The sequence below is a fragment of the Meleagris gallopavo genome, chromosome 15 (assembly GCF_905368555.1).
Source record: "Meleagris gallopavo chromosome 15, MGAL_WU_HG_1.1, whole genome shotgun sequence".
In the NCBI taxonomy this organism is placed as follows: domain Eukaryota; kingdom Metazoa; phylum Chordata; class Aves; order Galliformes; family Phasianidae; genus Meleagris; species Meleagris gallopavo.
In genome coordinates this window covers 3,605,665-3,623,583 of record NC_139418.1, presented here as the reverse complement: position 1 = coordinate 3,623,583, position 17,919 = coordinate 3,605,665, and the positions used below count along the sequence as shown (strand labels likewise).

Here is a 17,919-nt window from a genome sequence, read left to right as displayed (position 1 = left end):
GTACTGTTAATCTGTGAAGATTTTGTGTTTTTATCTCTTCACTTGTTTTCTTAGGCTTTCCCTGCTGCTGTTTTGGTCACTAAAAGAGTGAATGTGTGTTTTTAATCTCTTGTGTCACGCTGATTCCTTATCTGATTTCTTTTCTATGTTTTACATCTTCCACCTGCAGTTTATAATTGCTGGCCATTATTTCAGTCACTGACAATGATCAGCATTTGACATTGGATCTGACCCACTTTGCAAGTCTATTCTTGATTTCATATGCCAATTCATATGCTCTGCACACATGAAGGCAGAGGAAAGATTACAGAGGCCCACGAATTAATCAGTTGACTTTAGTAGCTGCTTCTCCTTTGTACTTGCTTCATGTTAAAAAAACAAAGTATCTTCTGCAGAGTGTTTCTATGAGGATGCTTCTGTCAAGTGTAGTCATAAACTAAGCTGAACCATTACTTTGATTCTGTTATCTCCAACCCAAGTTTTCATGCAATTTGTATAATGGCAAGACTATGACTGTCAGAAGTCAGAACAGATTGATGCATCTCCTAGACTTTGAAATAATTCCTTTCATGTTCCTCATCTGCTCCAGTATAGAGTTCACTAATGAAAGTGCTGATTGTCCAACCTTTGTAGATTACAGAAAGAAACCTGCCAAGATGAAGTTAGTGCAGCTCCTCCTGACTTTAGTTTGTGGGCCAAATTCTCTGAAGGAAAAGCACTTAGGATTTTTGGGAAGAATACTGAATTTTAAGTCTCTTCAAGTCTTCATTGTTTTTCAGATATGGTACTAAAAATCCAGCTTTTAATATTTTCTTGGATTAAGAATTTTGGCAGCATAGGAGCTAATGTTTTCAAGCTTGTTTTTTCTTATTTTCTTTTTCTGTCTGATTATCCAGTTGTCTGTAACTGATTAATTCTTTGCAGATGTTACTGTCTTTGCAGTGTAATCACAGCTTTAGAAGTCTCAGCAAACATGAGTTTGAGTTCATGCTCACAGATACCTAAGTGCAAGAATTGAACTCCACCTTAGAGTTGAAAGATAAACATCCAAATTTTTCATAGTATTACGAACTTGAAAAGACACTAAAGAGGATCTCCTTGCTGTTGGACCTTTGGTTTAGAAGAATTCGTGTGAGAGTCAGGAGGAATATGCACTCATGCTTATGGTTTATAACTGTCCACTTGATTGAGACCTCTTACAAAAAATTGTGTGGTTCCAGACTTATTTTTTCTTTAGGTTAGGTACTCAAAACATTGTATGTGGAGGGCTAAGTGAAGAGCCAGTTTAAAATGTGAAGGAGAGGTACTGAGTGCTCAGCTTTTTTTGCAAATTGAAGCCCTTTTATCTATTCATGGTTTAAAAACAAAGGGGCATTAGACTACTGTTTGCAGCTGTGTTGGCTGCAGTGTTCTGTGTCTGAAATTAAGTGCAGAGAAAGACCAGCTTTTGCAAAGCCACAGAAGAACAGACAATGCCAATTTAAGCTGATAGATTGCAGTTGGCAGCCATTATTTAAAAATATTTTTTTAATGCAGAGTTTCCTGTGGCTTCACCTCCATGTACAAAGTCAGCTAAAGTCCACCTTATTATATTTTAAGGTAATTATCTCTTTGTTTCATGCTGCAAGGAGCTCATGCACTAATTCTAACTTGTTTGCTAAAAATAACTTGGAGTTGGAGATCTGTATTTTAGGTTTATCACCTATTTGCACTTTTAAAGCAAGGACAATGTGCAGACCTGTGGTTATGTAACTTAAATAGAGAGTCACCATCTTCTAAAGAATAGCCTTGGAATCTTACTCTGATTAACGTCATGATGCTAACATCTTCTCTCCAGCTCAGTCTCTCTGTTTTAATTTACCTGACAGTTTGAAATCAGATCTTTATCTTAGCCTGATATAAGTTTTCAACATTTTTTTGCCTTAGATCATTTGTATATTTGTACCATTCTAGCCTTAAAATATACAAGTACTTGCATTTCAGTTGTGTAGGATTCTGTTCTATGCATTTTAATATAAATAATTTTTATTAATAGTGCAAGTGAAAAATAGGAAGCAATTTCTTTGTTAGTACAGTAAAGGAAAGCAAAAGCAGTACCACACTGAGAAGGGTAAAGGAAATAGCAGGAGATGAACCATGACAATCCTTTTGCTGTTCTAAGCCTAAACTTTGCCTTTCTGTACTCAGATTAAGCTGAGAGACTTTGGTCTTCAATATTATGTATGAATCTTCAGGCCCAAGAGTCTGGTAAATTAGAAGAATCAATGACTGTAAACTCAGAAAATATCATGAAAATTATTGTAGGGAGATACAAACTCAGAAAATATAATGGAAATTATTGTGGGGAGAGAAATTTAATCAATTTTAGATCAAAATTATTTCAACCAATACAAAACTAGATTCCATATTACTCAGGTAATTCTAGAGGACTTTTTGTAATTGAACACCTAAAACAGAATATTAGTTGCCCTGTGTAGTTTTGAAAGTTTAGAGAAAATATGACAAGAGAAATTCAGTTGGAAAAAAACAGTTGTCCAATAGCATAATCAGTATGAGAAACCAGGATCCTGTCCTTAGATCAGCCTAGATCAGTCTCGACTTGCAAAATAGAACTGAGCATATCTCCCAAAGGTCCACAAAAAGGTAAACTCCAGTGATCAACTATGGAAGTAAGGGGAAAATATGCTGTGAGAAGCTATTTCAGTAATTTTTCTAAATAACTTCTTACTCAATTGGGTAGTACATACTGCATTTTTCAGAACCATTCTGGAGTCCAGTGTTTTTACAATCTCTTTTCTATCTATATCTTCTCCATTATGTTTGTTACAGTGGCTAACTTACATTATGAATAATCATGTAACGAGAATGGTTTCTGCACTCAAGAAACTTCAAGTTTCTCCTCTTAGAGCAATATTTATTTCTTTAGGATTATTCTGTCAGCAGTAATAAATATTATGCTTCATATTATTTTCATCAAAATCTATCTATTTCTAGGCACCTGTTATGCTTCATATGTGTGGCTAGTTAATATGCCCTTCTTCTGAAGGAGAAAACTGAAGCATATAGATATCAAGTCACTGAGGTAGGACAGCATGGCATTGACAGGCGCCAGGAATAGAATTCAAGCCTACTGCCTGACTGACTTACAGACTTGACAGGAATAGTTACATCCTCTAGGCAAAATACAAATGCATGGAAATACTTGGAACCTGACAGTCAGGAAGTATTGCATGCTTCTTGAAAATGTGTAATTCCAGTATGTCAGATAAAAATATCTGTGGGAATGAAAGAGATACTCACAGAAGATACGAAAGCTGCTACAAAGTAATGCCTACTATTTTATTATGCTGACCCACAATGTCAGAGGCAGATGTTGATACAGAGGTGCAAAAGCAACAGAGGTTGAATCTCCCCACCAGTAGTCTCTTACATTTTGTTGCCCTGTGACAGGTGTCAGCAAGGGGCAATCAGACAAAATGACTTCTGACATGGAAGTGTGTATGTAGTAAAGTGGTGGGATTGAGTTCCATGTAGAAAAAATTGCACACACTGACATTCATTGACACTTGCTGAACATTTTTGGAGACCAAACAGTAAATGTGAGCACAGTGAGGGGTGGTGGTATGTTTCAGTAGTGATAACAGCAACATGAAAGACAAGCCACGTTCTGGATGGCTACGCACAGCTCTCACACCAGGAAATGAAGAGTGTTTGAATCAGCTCATCCTCGTGAATAGATGGGGTATGACCAGGGAACTGTGTGTGGAGCTGAATGTTGGCTTCAATGTGTTAGAAGAGGTGGTGGCAATCTTGGAATATTGCAAAGTTTGTGCAAGGTGAGTTCCAAAAATGCTCAGGCAGAAAGTGAAAGAACACCGTATGCAAGTTTGTCAGGACCTATTGAACCAATATGAAGCTGAAAGTGACCTTTTCCTGTGGCAAAATGTGATGTTGCCACTACATGCCAGAGTCAAAACATCAGTTCAAGATGTAGCCCTCTGTGGGTAAAGTGCACTGTATTTTGGGATTTAGGAAAGGGGTGGTCCTTCTGGACCTGGACATACCATCAACTGACCATTACATTGCAATGCTGACAAAGATGAAGGTTCAAACTTCCACAGTCAGGCCAGAGATGATGACAGTTTTTCTCTTGCAACACAATAACACCAGGCCCTGTTTTGCAGTCAGTCTCAGCTGGAGTGTCCTATCACAATCCACCACACAGTCTGGATTTGGCACTTTCTGATTTCCATCTTTTGGGCCACTGAAAAATGGACTGCAGCAGGCAGTATTTTCCTAACAATGATGCCATCTTAGCAACTGTGAAATAGTGGGTCACCTCCAGTGGTGCAGATTTTTATGAGCATGACATGCAGGCTCTTGTTCGTTGCTGGTGAAAATGCTAATAACTAATGATGGTGTGTTGAAAAATTATGTTTTGTAGCTGAGAATTTGCTCTAACAGGTAGTGTTACTGTCCTCTTTGTATCTGTTGTAGTTTCCATGTAAATGAATAGGAAGCATTGCATTCAGGGTAACCTACATTGCTTATTTAGGATTATATTTTATAGAATTTTATGGATTTTTTTTCACTCATTTCTTGCAAGTATTAGATCTTTTTCCTGATTGGTAACAGTTGTGCTTGAGTACTTAGCATTGCTCTTTCCTTGTTTCACCAGTAACAGCTAGTGAGTGTACCTGAGCATTTAGGATTATTTTTCAACTTGTGTTCATGTCTTTGAGATTGCAATAATATTTGTCCACAAAGTATTTCAACATAAAACTTCATTAATTTTACCTACGAAGTAGAGGAATATGGATGATTTATTTTCTGAATAGTAAATGCAATGAAACTAAATTATTTAATAAACTTAATAAATGTGCAAAAATACCACTGATTTTAGTTTTGCAAATGTACACTGTTGCAAAGATAGACAAAGAAGTCTGACTTATAAATGTCATTTAATCTTGCTGCTTTAGTAATGAGCATCAATATATGCTGCTTTTCAAGCTAAATGTTTACACTCTTCCACTTGGAACAAATAACTGTATTAATTCAGCTTTGAGTGCATTTTAATAACCCACTTGAGGTGTCAGAGATGTCGTCTTCATCCTCAGCCACCTGTGAGAAAACTAAAAAGCTTTCTTTTAATTGGGAAAATGAAGTGTCAGCTTCTAACTAGTAAGTGCAGGAATTTTCAACTGTCAAACCCATGAGGAGGAGGCAGTAACATACTTATAAATGAACCACTTTGTCACACAGAAGGTGAAATTGTGTTTAAAAACACAGTATGTTTTTTCAAGAACATAATGTATTGTGCACTGGAGGAAAAAAAAAGAAACTTACATTGTGTGAATTTTCAGTGAAGATCAGGACACTGACAGTTATGCTTAAAATTGGTGATGCATAAGTAACATGACATTATACAAAGTAATTTGTTCATATATGTGTAAACTTGGATTCTTCTAGCTTGCCCAGTGTTAAAATATGTTTTCAATACCACACAGGGCTGGAAAAGAATCCCAAAGAATACATGCATTAATCAATATCGCTTTTTTTTTCTCTTTTTTTTTCCAGAGTATTCTTGAGAGCCATCAACAAATTTGCAGAAACAATGAACCAAAAATTTCTGGAGAATATGAATTTTGAAGTACAAGTAAGTGTTAAGCTTTTGAGTTAAATAAAGTAGTTCATGCATTCTGGCCTTCTGTTCTGGATTGTCAAAGCCCCTTCTGATACTTTATCAGTAACAGAAGTACTATTGATTTAAGTTTTGCAGGATTAGGCTATTTTCAGTTTTTCATATTTACATTTTTTGAAAAAATGTTTACATATAGATTAATTGTATTGCAGCTACCCAGTCTGCAAAGACTAAGTGGACCTTCTTCATTTTCAGTGGACAAACTTTTTCCAAAATACTTCTAACAAAAAATATGCCTCACTATTCAAAAGCTTTGATGTCGTCTTCTGAAATGCATCAGGTTATCTTTAAAATTACAAAATTTTCTTAAAATGCTTTAAAGTGTTAAGGCATAATGAATAGGAACAAGGAGTAGAAATACTAAGGAGTGCGAAGAGAAATACGATCTTTTTTCTTTCTGAAAAAGAACCTTTTTACTTCATGCCATAGCTTTAATCTTCCTGCTCTGCTGTGGAAGTCCATGTCTCCTATTTCTGACTACTGGAAGATTCCTCTTTGGGGTGGCACTTCTCATGTGGATTGCAGATACTTACAGCATAGAGAGCTGGCGTGGGTATCAAAGATAGTGAAGGTGATGGACATATTTGCCACAATTACAAAAAAAAAATCTCATTATTTTTAGGAAATGAGTTAATGCAAGAAAAAAAGAGTACTTTTCAAACTTTTTAGTATCAATATGTCTTGGCTGTAAGCAAGCATGAGCAGTGACTAACAAAATAAATGGGATACTTCCACAATTCATAAAATAGTTCCCTTTAGAGTTTCCTTCTAAAACTGTTAATATTTCTAGATTTAGTATTTGGTTTTCCTCTTTTGTTTTGGAGTATTTTAGTTAAAAAACAAACAAGCAATCCTGTGTAGCTGTTGCAGTGCTTGTATATTTTTATTTTAGCTATTAAGGTACAAGTAGATTAGTGTCAGGGAGCTTTTGTTTTACTTGCTGTTTTGCAAACGAAAATTCTAAATCAAGCTTTCTTTTGTTATTATTTAACCATTACCTCTTTTCAGACTTTCGTGACTGGACGGTCCTGAAACTGGAGTTAAAATTTGAAGTGCCTTTCCTTCATGGGGGTGAAAATGTTTGGGATATCTTTGAGGTGTCCATATTTCAAATAAAATTTAGGAATTTTAGAGTAACATTTGTTTTGAGAAAACAAGCAGTACGTTCATGTATTCTTGATTTATATTGCATATCAAACTTTTGAAAGAAGCTGAATGCTATATTGCATTAGTGACTACAGATGTAAAAACTTCATTAAATTTTTATGTTCACAGTTTATGTGAAACAAATGGTTTCTCCTCAAAAAAGATGAGCAAAAAAAAGCCCAAAACAAAGACTTTCAAGGGTCAGTGACTCATTATGCAGCAGCCTTTGGGCTAAATTTTCTCATGTTATGGATATACGTAGCAGTGATTTCTAGTTTCAAAGAACAAGAGATGTTTACAGTTCAGATCCTTATAGAGAATATGCATTGAGAACAACGTCTGATGAATGTAGAAGCTGAAACAAAGGCAATTGTTTTAATATTTCTGAGAAAGGGTATTTTAAAATATAGGAATGGAGTATGCTGGGACGGGAAAGATAAAGATGCACATTGTTAAAAATTAAAAATACATAATATTACAGCCTTAATTCTTAGTAAATGAGTGAATGATTTATACTGCTTGTAGGGTTGTATTTTCTTATGCGCAGAATCTGACTACTATCTTTTGAAGATAAATATTACTTTAGAAGTAGCAGTTGAAGTCATTTAAATCAAACAGGAGTGTATCTGAGTATTTTTCACTTGGCAGAGTGATGACATGACTGTGTAGCAAACAACCTAACTAAACAAAACAAGTAGACTGTGAAGTAATTGAGTAAATAATAAATAATACATCTAGAGCAAAAGCAGTGTGGAAATTTTTGCTAGTCTGTTGAAGTTTTTTAGATGGAGGATAAGAGGCGCCTAGCCTTTTTCTTCCTTCTGAAGCGGAATTGTTTTTTTACTCGTTGTGTGAGCTAAGCAGAAAGGAAATAATAGGTATCATTTAGGAGCCATGAGAGGTTGTGATATATCTGAAGAACAGTAGTTCTAATCTTTAAAACTTAAATGTTCTTAAGTGTAAAACCTCAGATTCAATGGTAAAGCTGTTACATACCTTAGAGACACATACAAAAACTATGTACAGAACAGCAGCAATATGCTGTTCAACATAAATTTTCTGCCTTATCCTGTAACATGTTGGGGTCTATGGGGTCCATTTATGTTGAAAGCCCTTTTTAAAATTTCAATGCTCTCACACCTACAGTACGTCTGAATAACCTGAGTGTGATTGGCAGTGGTAAGGCAGGAAATGCCAGGGCTGATGTTTGTTTTGAGAATCATCATATAAGACTCTTAGAGGTAACTGAAGAAGTAATGTGATGGCTGAGATTGTAGGCCAGCATGGGGAGTTGGTGATTTGTTTGGTTTTGAGTTTTGCTTAAGAGGTTATGTGCTGGATGTATTCAAAAGTATTTTAAGCACTCCCAGTAAAAGAATCAAAAGTAGAGGCTGCATGCAAGAGATGTTGATCCATTTGATAATGAACATAACCTAGAATAAAGGAAGAAATTACTAAGAGGCATTTGTTACAGAATATTTACTATTGTGCTCTTATTTCATTAAAAAATTAAAATTTCCTTACCCACTACTATCTGTACTTATTTAGATCACTGGTAGCTCAGAAATTTAATGAATTCTTAACAGTCTTTAAATCTTTTTTGTATGTATATTTTTGAAAAGAAAAGACAACAAAAAACCAACTGTGGTGCACAAAGAGGAATCTTTTAGGTTGGATATGCTTTCATCAGGGATTACTTGTAGGTTAGACTGAATTGAAACTAAACAAACTTATGCTAATTTCTCATTTTTATGTCATTTATTATTTTAGAGTGTACATTTCAATGCATTAGAAGATCTAAATATTCATTTTAACCTGTGTAATAACTCTTGGATAATGTACTTTGTGCTAATGTTCTTCAATGTAAAGCCATTGCCTGCAGACTTCCTACAAAGTAAATTGGTTTGTTAAATAAAACCAATAAATGCTTTGTCAGAGTTCTGTACCCTCTGGCCAGGTTTTTAACTCCACATGCAGAGGGTGTAACATTTAATATCAAATTTACTTATTTGAAGATTGACAGTGTTACATGAGGTTTTTCACTTCGCACAGCAAAACTGGAAACAGTAAAAATGGACGTTTTACTAAGGAACTACAGCAATTGCTGTTAAATTGCAATACCAACGTGATTTCCAGTACCATTTTCTGTAATACACTCACAGTCATAAAGCTGGGCGTTCCCAGCTTGTTGTCTTCAAGAAGGAATCTGCAGGATGAAAGCTCAGGTTTGTTGCTCTTTTGAGAATTCTTTTCTAAATGGTTTAGATTTTATGTTCAACTTTGAGCTGAGCCACGTTTGTAGTCCCTATGCTGCTTTGGCATTCTCAGGTAGACATTCAAATTCTTTTCATGAACTCAAGGGCAAAATATTTACACTACCAGTTAATACAGTCATTGACCCATTCATCTGATAGTTATTTATCCCAAGCAGAAGCTGTGCTCTGGTCCCCTTTGTGGTAAGGTAAAGTCAGCTTCCTTCACGATGGTTCTGCTCAGTTATGCTTTGATCCCCTGAGCTTCATGAGGAGGTCGTGCTTGCCTGTCTCCTCTGAGCTTCCTTCTGTGTTGGAGATTTGTTGGTCAGTCACAGGCATACAAAGCCAAATAAGAAATAAAGCAATGCTAGCTCAAGTATAGATTTTTCTGATCCTTTTCTCAAAGTGAATCTTTTGTGATTAATGATCCGTTTTGCCTTTTGCAAAATGAGATTATTTAGCATGTCTTGTCTAAAAGAGCAGCAGAACATACGCTGACAGTGAGGCAGACAACAGTGGAAGTTGAAATACTTCTGAAAAACAGCTTTGTTTCCCTTTGGTTGATTCTGTTCCTGCATTACCCATAGCTTTCAGTCACTGGACTCTCTCTTCAGTGGAGAATACTGCCTGAATTCTCACTTCTTTTAAATACATTTCTAAAATGAATCATTCTTTTATTTTTTAATCTCCAGTGTGACTACTGAGGTGTAAATTTAAGGCCGTTCTGTGACAAATAAATATATCCTCTGCAAACTTCATATCCATTGCTTTTAGATTGCCTCTATGTACATTCTTTCTTTGGACTATATATATAAAACATAAATTCAGAATAACTTGCAAATTACTGCCTAGATTAAGTGTCCTCTCATGTTTTCAGTTCTGTTTCTGGACTGTTTTACTTCTCACTAGGAGGAAAATTTATAGGGAGTATTATTTTTGACTGCAGGACAGCTGTGGTTTAGAGCATGGCACCAGGACACTGCCGTGTAAGCAAAAGAGGGGTTAGGGAAAGAAATGTTAAGACACCAGGGTAACTTTCTATCCTAAAGGTGAATACTGGGTAAACTGTCATATTTTCTGCAGCTCAGGGGGTGCTGTTTCCAGCAGAGTTGAAAACTGCCTCCATATTCATAAGGATTTTCTTAACAGAATGCAGAACTGTCTCACGAGCCAACCATCTTGCCATATTTGTGCTCACCATGTGATGTAGTTGTGATTTGCATCTCTGTTTTCTTTTGTGGGCAGGGGATTGCTCTTTTTCATTTTGATAACCAGCTTCTGCTAGAAAAGACAATTTCTCTTTGGAAAGACAGCCATTGCAGGTGTTTTCCATTGAGTATTAACTTTTTAAGGACTTGCCAATTTAAAATGTGGTGATTAGACAGCCTGTACAAATCACTGTTTCATAGCTGGACTTTTGCAGGTATAAGAACAGTACACCACTTCCCTTTCTGTAATATTGTGTATGCATTGGATTTAGGACAGATAGCGATCAGCACTTCAGAAGAAATTTAATGAAGAAAAAAATTACAGAACAAATTTTGAAAAGGCAGCCTGGTTTCTTAAATTGAATTTTAGCAAAAATTGTGTATGGCTCTGTAGTTATGCAAAATATGTATTTATGATACCCTCAAAACATGTCTGGAATGTTTATTTCAGTTGTGGTAATGGGAGAATATGGGGAGTTTTCAGTACACTTCTCATTTACCTTCTATGGTAACTATGCAATCTTAATCAAAACTTGCTAATTTTGTTCGATTGAAAACCTCTGTGTTTCAAAACCAGATACTACATGCCTATCTCAAAGGTAACGTCCAGGGTTTTCAAGTCTGAATAATAAGGGAATAAGATGACTTTCCACAAGCAGTCTAAATGCCTTTATCAAACAAGTCTGCCAGTTTCTGTTTTATAGCAATTAACATGCAGCTAGTTAGATTTGACAGTTATGATTCACAGCGATCTTAAAGAAAGCAAATATTTGAAAGTAGTTCAGTATTGATACAAAACATTATCTGTCCATACAGGTACAGAGATGCAGGTATAGGAAAAAAGTAAGTTCAAATGCAAGTTAACATTTTTTTTGTTCCTAGTCGAAAGAAATAAAACGACATTCCTAGTTATCAGGCATGTCTCAACTGTCAGCAGTTTACTCATTTTTATCACTGAAGACAAGGGAAAAAATTGATGGTTTTTGTCTTGTTTTGTTTACTTCAGCAGAAATTCCTTTTCTACATTGTAAGTCATATTTTTTTTCATTCTTCATTTAATTTAGTTTAGATAAAACATAAGCCAGTCTTCCAGTAACAGTAAAATAAAGATAACAGTAATTATTTCTAATGGTTCCTTTCAAACTTTTAGTTAAATTTTTTCCATCAGTTTTTATTATAGGAAAAAATGTGGTCAGCATCCATTGCCACAATTAATGCCACTTAATTCCATGAAGTGATGGTTTTGTCCAACATGGCTTTTGTAATGTTTCCATCTGGAAATGTCAGCTTCTGATGTATTAGGGACAGGGAAGATTAAAGACATAGAAATGCTTTATTGTGGTATACTCAAGCATAGCTATCCTAAGTTCTGTTTTGTGGAATGTTGGTTTCTGTTCCTTCCTATCCTTCCCCTCTGTTCATGGTATGTTTTAATGGGGCTTTAGAAAGGATTATATTGCTAAATCTGTACTGTTAAAGCAATTATAATTTCGTATTACTCATCTATATACCTACTGCACAATTTTTTTGCAAAAGACATAGTCCCCACAGTGTTATAATGGCAGTCTGACTTAAAAAAAAAAAAAAAGAAAAAAAGCTAATCTTTTCATTTTTCCCTGCCTTTCTTTAGTGCACTAAGCACCATTATCAACTCAGCACTATGAAATGTATTTTAGCATCACTAGTGAAATTGTGTGCTTATTCTTTTTTATCTTTAAATACTCAGTTAGAAACTCCAAAATCAAAAGCTTCACTGCATTACAAATATACAGGAATAAATGCATGTTATATTGTGCAAAAATATACATAATATAGACATTGCAGAAAACCTTGAAAATTGTTTGATACTAAAGAGGTGAGAAAAGGCACTAGTGCTTCATTTTAGTAACTGTTAAGAAAGTTCTCTATTTCTATTAACTACGCCTGCTATATTTATATTAAATTCATATTAATTAAATATTAGATATATTGTCATATTCTTCCTCTTTGATCCGTCTTCTGCTTGAGAATGATGAGATGTAGAAAAAGGTTGCCCAGAGAAGCTGTGAGTGCCCCCAGCCTGAAGGTGTTCAGGACCAGACTGGATCTGCCTGTGAGCAACCTGCTGTGCTGGGAGGTGTCGCTGCCTATAGCAGGCATGTTGGAACTAAATGATCTCAGAGGTCCCTTCCAACCCAAACCATTCTCTGATTCTAAGATATTGCTATGTATTAGTGTAGACCAATGCTAAGATATTGATGTATTTATTTATTTTTTTACATTCATCTAGATTGTTTTGGAGATTGGACTCATTGCTCAGGATGGAAAGAAATATGCAGAAAATAAGTTTTCAAAAATGTGACACAAATAAACCTAACATTTTCTAGATTTGAGAGTGCTATTTCGAAAGTTTGGCATGTTTTCTAATGCAGGAATGTTAGATACTTGGACTAGAAAACGTGTGCAAGAATTTCACATAAATTACTTCATTCTACGAGCGTACGACAAAAGAATGGAATGAAATAATGATGTGAAAATCTTTAACATTAAAAATGAACAATAGTCCTTTGTTGTTAAAACAACAAAAGGACATAATATGTTTCATCAGAGCTTCTTTAAACTTATTTTCATTAACCTGAAAATATTCTACTTTTGTTCTGTCCTTCTGTAATACATCATCATTGCAAAGAACAGTTGGCAGAGACCCCAAAAGTATTTTTTTACCTAGAATTACATAATGTTCTCTTCTTCACCTCAGAAGAAGCACAGTACCTTTTATGAACCAGTCTGCGTACTGTAGGAATAAGCCCTTACTAATTGTACTTGCAACTTACAGAATTTATGAGTGAGTTGTAAGTCTAAAGTTGCTATTTTTTGAGACTCTACTTGAGCAGAAGAGAATGCTTGCTTCACCCAGTTCTTATCAGTTGGTGAGTCATTCTGAATTTTATCTTTCACGTTCTCCTCAGGCCACTGCTCAGCAGGTTTGTTAGTGTGATATTCTACAATAAGGGCAGAATAATTTTCATAAATGCAGGCTTGGATTCTTGTGCTGCTTGATGTGCTTGTGAGTATTAACTTATTTTAGGGAAGATTAATGAAAAATTTCTCGTATTTCCCTTCCCAATCAAATATACTCCTTTTTTTTTTTTTTTCCTACAGTGAATTTTTAATTTTCTTTGATTTTTTTTGCATATAATTCTAAACAAAATATGGAATCCTGTAGTACTTTATCTTCTTGGGGCAAGTAATTGAATGTTATTATCTGTGCATTGTGGTATGCAGTTGAGCTATTTATTTGAAAACACACACAATTTGCTGTTCATGTGTTTAAATCTGCTAGAACTCACATGACTCGCAAAAATAATAAAAATAGGAATTTGTTCTCAGTGAATTAGTTTTAAGTTATGAAGAAATGTGTTTTAGTATGTGAAAGGGAATGATATTGGATGAAATTATCTCATTTTTGTTATATCATAAATCCTGAAAGTAAATTAAACTTTCCTTACAAATATTAATTTAAAATTAAAGAAGCTTATTTTTAGCTAACTTAGCACAACAGCTGTGACTGTTTCTCTACAAAGTCAAAGCAATGAAGCCAGTGTCTATCTGCTATGTATTATGTCTCCTGGTCTCAAGGGGCTGGGCTTTCTTTTGTCATAATATTCTAAAGGAAAAAAAAGTACAAAAAAACTGCAGTCTTATCTGTTGAACTTTCAGAAATGTTGGAAAACAATTTATGTGTCATAATTTATCAGAAATTCATCTTCCAAAGACTCCATGCCCCGGCTGTATTATAAAAAAAAAAAGTCCATAGAGGAAGCAATGACTAAAAGGTAGACATCAATGAAAAAGAGTCATTGATTTCAAAGGCATGTATGCAGGAAGAGGCAGCAGGGTTCAGTTTACTTCTGGTAACTGTCCTGAGAAGATCATCCAGATCTCATCCTTGTGAAATCCTTAGAAATCTCTTGCTAAGTTAATTCCACATTTTCCAAAATGGCAGCTGTCACATTTTCTAGGGGAATGAGAAATCTTTTAAGTTAATTATCTTAGCCCTTATATACACAAGGGTGTTGTTGCTTCTGAAGCCCTCTCAGTGTGTGCGATTAATGCCATGCTCAGCCTGTTCAGTTGCCATAATTTGCAGTGTTAAAATACACCAAGTTGGTTTATACTCTTGCAGTCACATGCTGCATGTCAGTATGAATTTGCAATGAAAAATGATGACTAATTATGGAGAAGAGACATTTCTCAGCTCTTGCTTTGTCTCCAAGCTGCTGTCCCCTGCCAGCAGCTCATCACTGAAGTTCATGTCAACAGGAAGCAGCAAAGCATGAGCATTCCTGCTCAGCACAGCAGCTCTGATCCTCTTCTCTGTGCTTCTTCAGCCTTGCCACCTCCTAGATAGCTTGATGTTTGAATACAGCACATCTTGGAATGTTGTTGTGTGTTTAAAAGAAATTAAAGCTTGTCTTATAAATAACTTTTTTTGCATTCATTTTTAATCTAAACGTGTGTGTCGTTTACATTACTGAGACGCTACTTTGCTCCACAGGGTTTTAATGTTAGTTTTGTTATTTGAAACTGTTATTTGTGTGTTCTTGTCTTGCTACACTGTCATAATTTGAGGGTCATAATTTTTCAGCAATCATTAAGTATTCTGTGGAAGAAAGGAAATTTCTTTCTTAAATAAGGATTAATTCCTTAGGTTACATTTCAGAAAAAGGTAGCATCGAGCTTGGAATTTTTATGTGAATAAATAGACCATTAACTACAGTAATAACGCTTCCTTTTTCTCTCTATAATTAGGAGTGATTTGAGAAGTTTTCCATTTTGCAGGTGTAATTGACATATGCAAACTGATGGACTCTAAATGGATCAAATTTATCCTTAATAATCTTTGGCAAAGGGAAGTAGAGACTTTTCAGAGCACAAATAACATTTATCCTTGGGAAAAATACTATGACTTAGCATGTGGTATTAGTGTACTATCAAATATTAGATATAAATATAGCTTAAATATTTGTAGTAAGGGAGAAAAACGCTACTGCCTTACAAGTGCTAATATTCAAGCCTGATTTTTAATATGGCTGTGATTGTTTTGGATGAATTCAGACCATCTTTAAATTGTACAAAATATAACAAGTTAACAAACATCTCCAATAAAATTTCATTTGAGTCTGTGCATAGAATCATAGAATTGCTCAGGTTGAAAAAGTCCTTAAAGATCATCGAGTCCAACTGCAACCTCACCATCCTACCCTAACTCTAACAGCCCTCTGCTCAATCGTGGCCCTGAGCACCACATCCAAACGGTTTTTAAAGACATCCAGGCATGTGACTCAACCACCTCTTTGGGGAGCCTATTCCACTGCTTAACAACCCTTTCTGTAAAGAAGTGTTTCCTGATATCCAACTTACTCTGGTGCAACTTGAGGCCATTTCCCCACGTACCCCAGCTCTTCTGAAATTCGATTCTGTGGACCACAAATACTTAAAGACAGCAACAGCCTTCCTAAGGGCTTTTGGATAAGCAGGTCTGCTAGGGAGAGCTTTAGGTGGGCCCCTAAGTGAGGAATAAACTTAACACAGGATACTTGGCCTTAAGGAGGATATTTGAGATTTTTATTTATTAATCACCTGTGGTTTTGTGTGTATTTTTGTGTGTTGGTATCTATTCTGTATGGTTACTAGAGTGCAAGAGGATTTTTCAAAGTCTAAAGAACAGACATCTCTTAAGTTTTTGAGAAGACATTAGATTTTAAGAGCAATAGTGTGGCTTCCCAAAATAGGATTGTGTTTCACATGCAAAAGTAATCAAAAGCTCTGTAATCGCTTTTTAGAATTTTTTAAATAATGTTTTATTTCTGTCCTTTAAACTACTGCTGAATACCTCTACTGTTTCCTTTTTACTATCTCACTGATATACATATTTTTAGTTGTAAATATGTTTTTAAAGAAGTATCTGTAACTACTGCTAACTGTTAAGAAGCTCCCTGAGGTAGTATTTACTTCCTTGAATTTGTTTCCTACTGTGTTTTCTTTTTTCCCTCCCATCTCTAGAATGAGAGAAGTATTTTATTTTGATCACCTAGAGGACAAGCAATCTGCTTTCAGAAAGGCAGGGCTGCGAGCTGCAAATAAAAGCCTTATTCTCTCAGTTCTAGAGCATGACTAAGTAATAACAGTAACCATTCAAGGCAGTATTTTGTCCTTGTTTAATGAAGACAGCTCTTAAGAAAATACGCTGGAATTTCACACAAATTGTTGTTGAGTTAGAACTTAGAAGGCAGTAGATACTTTTTGAAGGTGTCAAATAAAATGCAATTACATCGGGTGCCTTTAGCTCCAAGTTGTTAAGATTAACTGGCTTGTAATGTATTCCACTTGTCCTGCTATGGTTCGTGATTTAATGTTGTAAGCTAATGAATTTCATATAAATTCATCCTAGTAATATTTATTCAACTGCTGTATTATTAAGAACAAATGTGTAGTAGTGATTATTAAAATTCATCTTCCTTGCTTTTCTCCTAATTGCATAATACTAATGATGTACAACATAGCTTAATATAAAGATCTCAAATTGCTTGCATCATTTGGTTTCATAAATAATTCAGTATTATGCATGCTTTAGTACTACTCCAGCTTTGCTGGCAACTGTTATAATTTCCTTATTCTCAATTTACAGCTATGGAACAACTATTTTCATTTGGCTGTGGCTTTTATTACCCAAGACTCACTACAACTAGAAAATTTTTCCCATGCAAAGTACAACAAGATCCAGAGCAAGTAAGCAAAAACGTATACTTCAGCTTTTGTCTAATTTTTTAACAATATAATTTTATAACGAAATAATGATTAAAAGTACCTGAACTTTATTATTTTTAACTAGATATGGAGATATGAGACGTTTAATTGGCTTTGCTATCCGTGACATGTGGTACAAACTTGGTAAGTAGGCAAATGAATTTAATTACAGCTGAATGCGTCGCACACTGCATGTCTCACTGGGAAATATCTGATATGAAACTTCTCTAAAATTTAGAGATGGTTGAACTTTATTATGCAGAAATTGAGAACCAGGTAAATTTTCCAAGAATAGGTGGCTTCCGATTCATGTTAAGGGTGTGTATCTTAAAGGTAGAGAATAGTCATGACAAACTCTTTTGGTTACTGAACATACAGTAGGTGCTTTGAAACTGGAATGTCAAGCTATTGCAGCTGTTTACATCCCTCCCAAAGGGATCTTCAGGAGCATAAGGCAAGATTTAATGTGATTGGCTGGATGTGAAGGTAAAGGCAAAATATTTATCCCAGAGTGCCACTGTGCAGTTCTTCATGTTCTGCTTATTACTCAGTTTATTGAACTTAAGCATCTGCTTGGCAGATAACTGCATACAAGTGAAACAGGTTTTACGTGACAATCATTTTGTATGTGAGTTGATTGAGGAAGTTTCTCTTTATATTATTAGGCAGAAATTTTCAAAGTTTTCATTTTAATTATATCGGTGGAGCAGTATGTATTTAAATCATTTAGCTGAAAGTCTCTCTTATTTTTTACTTGCATAAGAGCCTTCTGTCGGAGAATGAACATTTTTAGAGGTGAAAAAATATTTACATAGTACAT

General features: G+C 35.1%; 1 protein-coding gene across 1 annotated transcript in view; it reads left to right on the top strand.

The window, feature by feature from the left end:
• Positions 1 to 17,919, top strand: part of DOCK2 (dedicator of cytokinesis 2) — a 158,750-nt gene that overhangs the window by 99,948 nt on the left and 40,883 nt on the right. Inside the window, exons 30-32 of the mRNA XM_010718884.4 lie at positions 5,578 to 5,656; positions 16,981 to 17,081; positions 17,185 to 17,243. Of these exons, the coding sequence (XP_010717186.3) occupies positions 5,578 to 5,656; positions 16,981 to 17,081; positions 17,185 to 17,243 (239 nt within the window). The remainder of the gene's footprint in view (positions 1 to 5,577; positions 5,657 to 16,980; positions 17,082 to 17,184; positions 17,244 to 17,919) is intronic.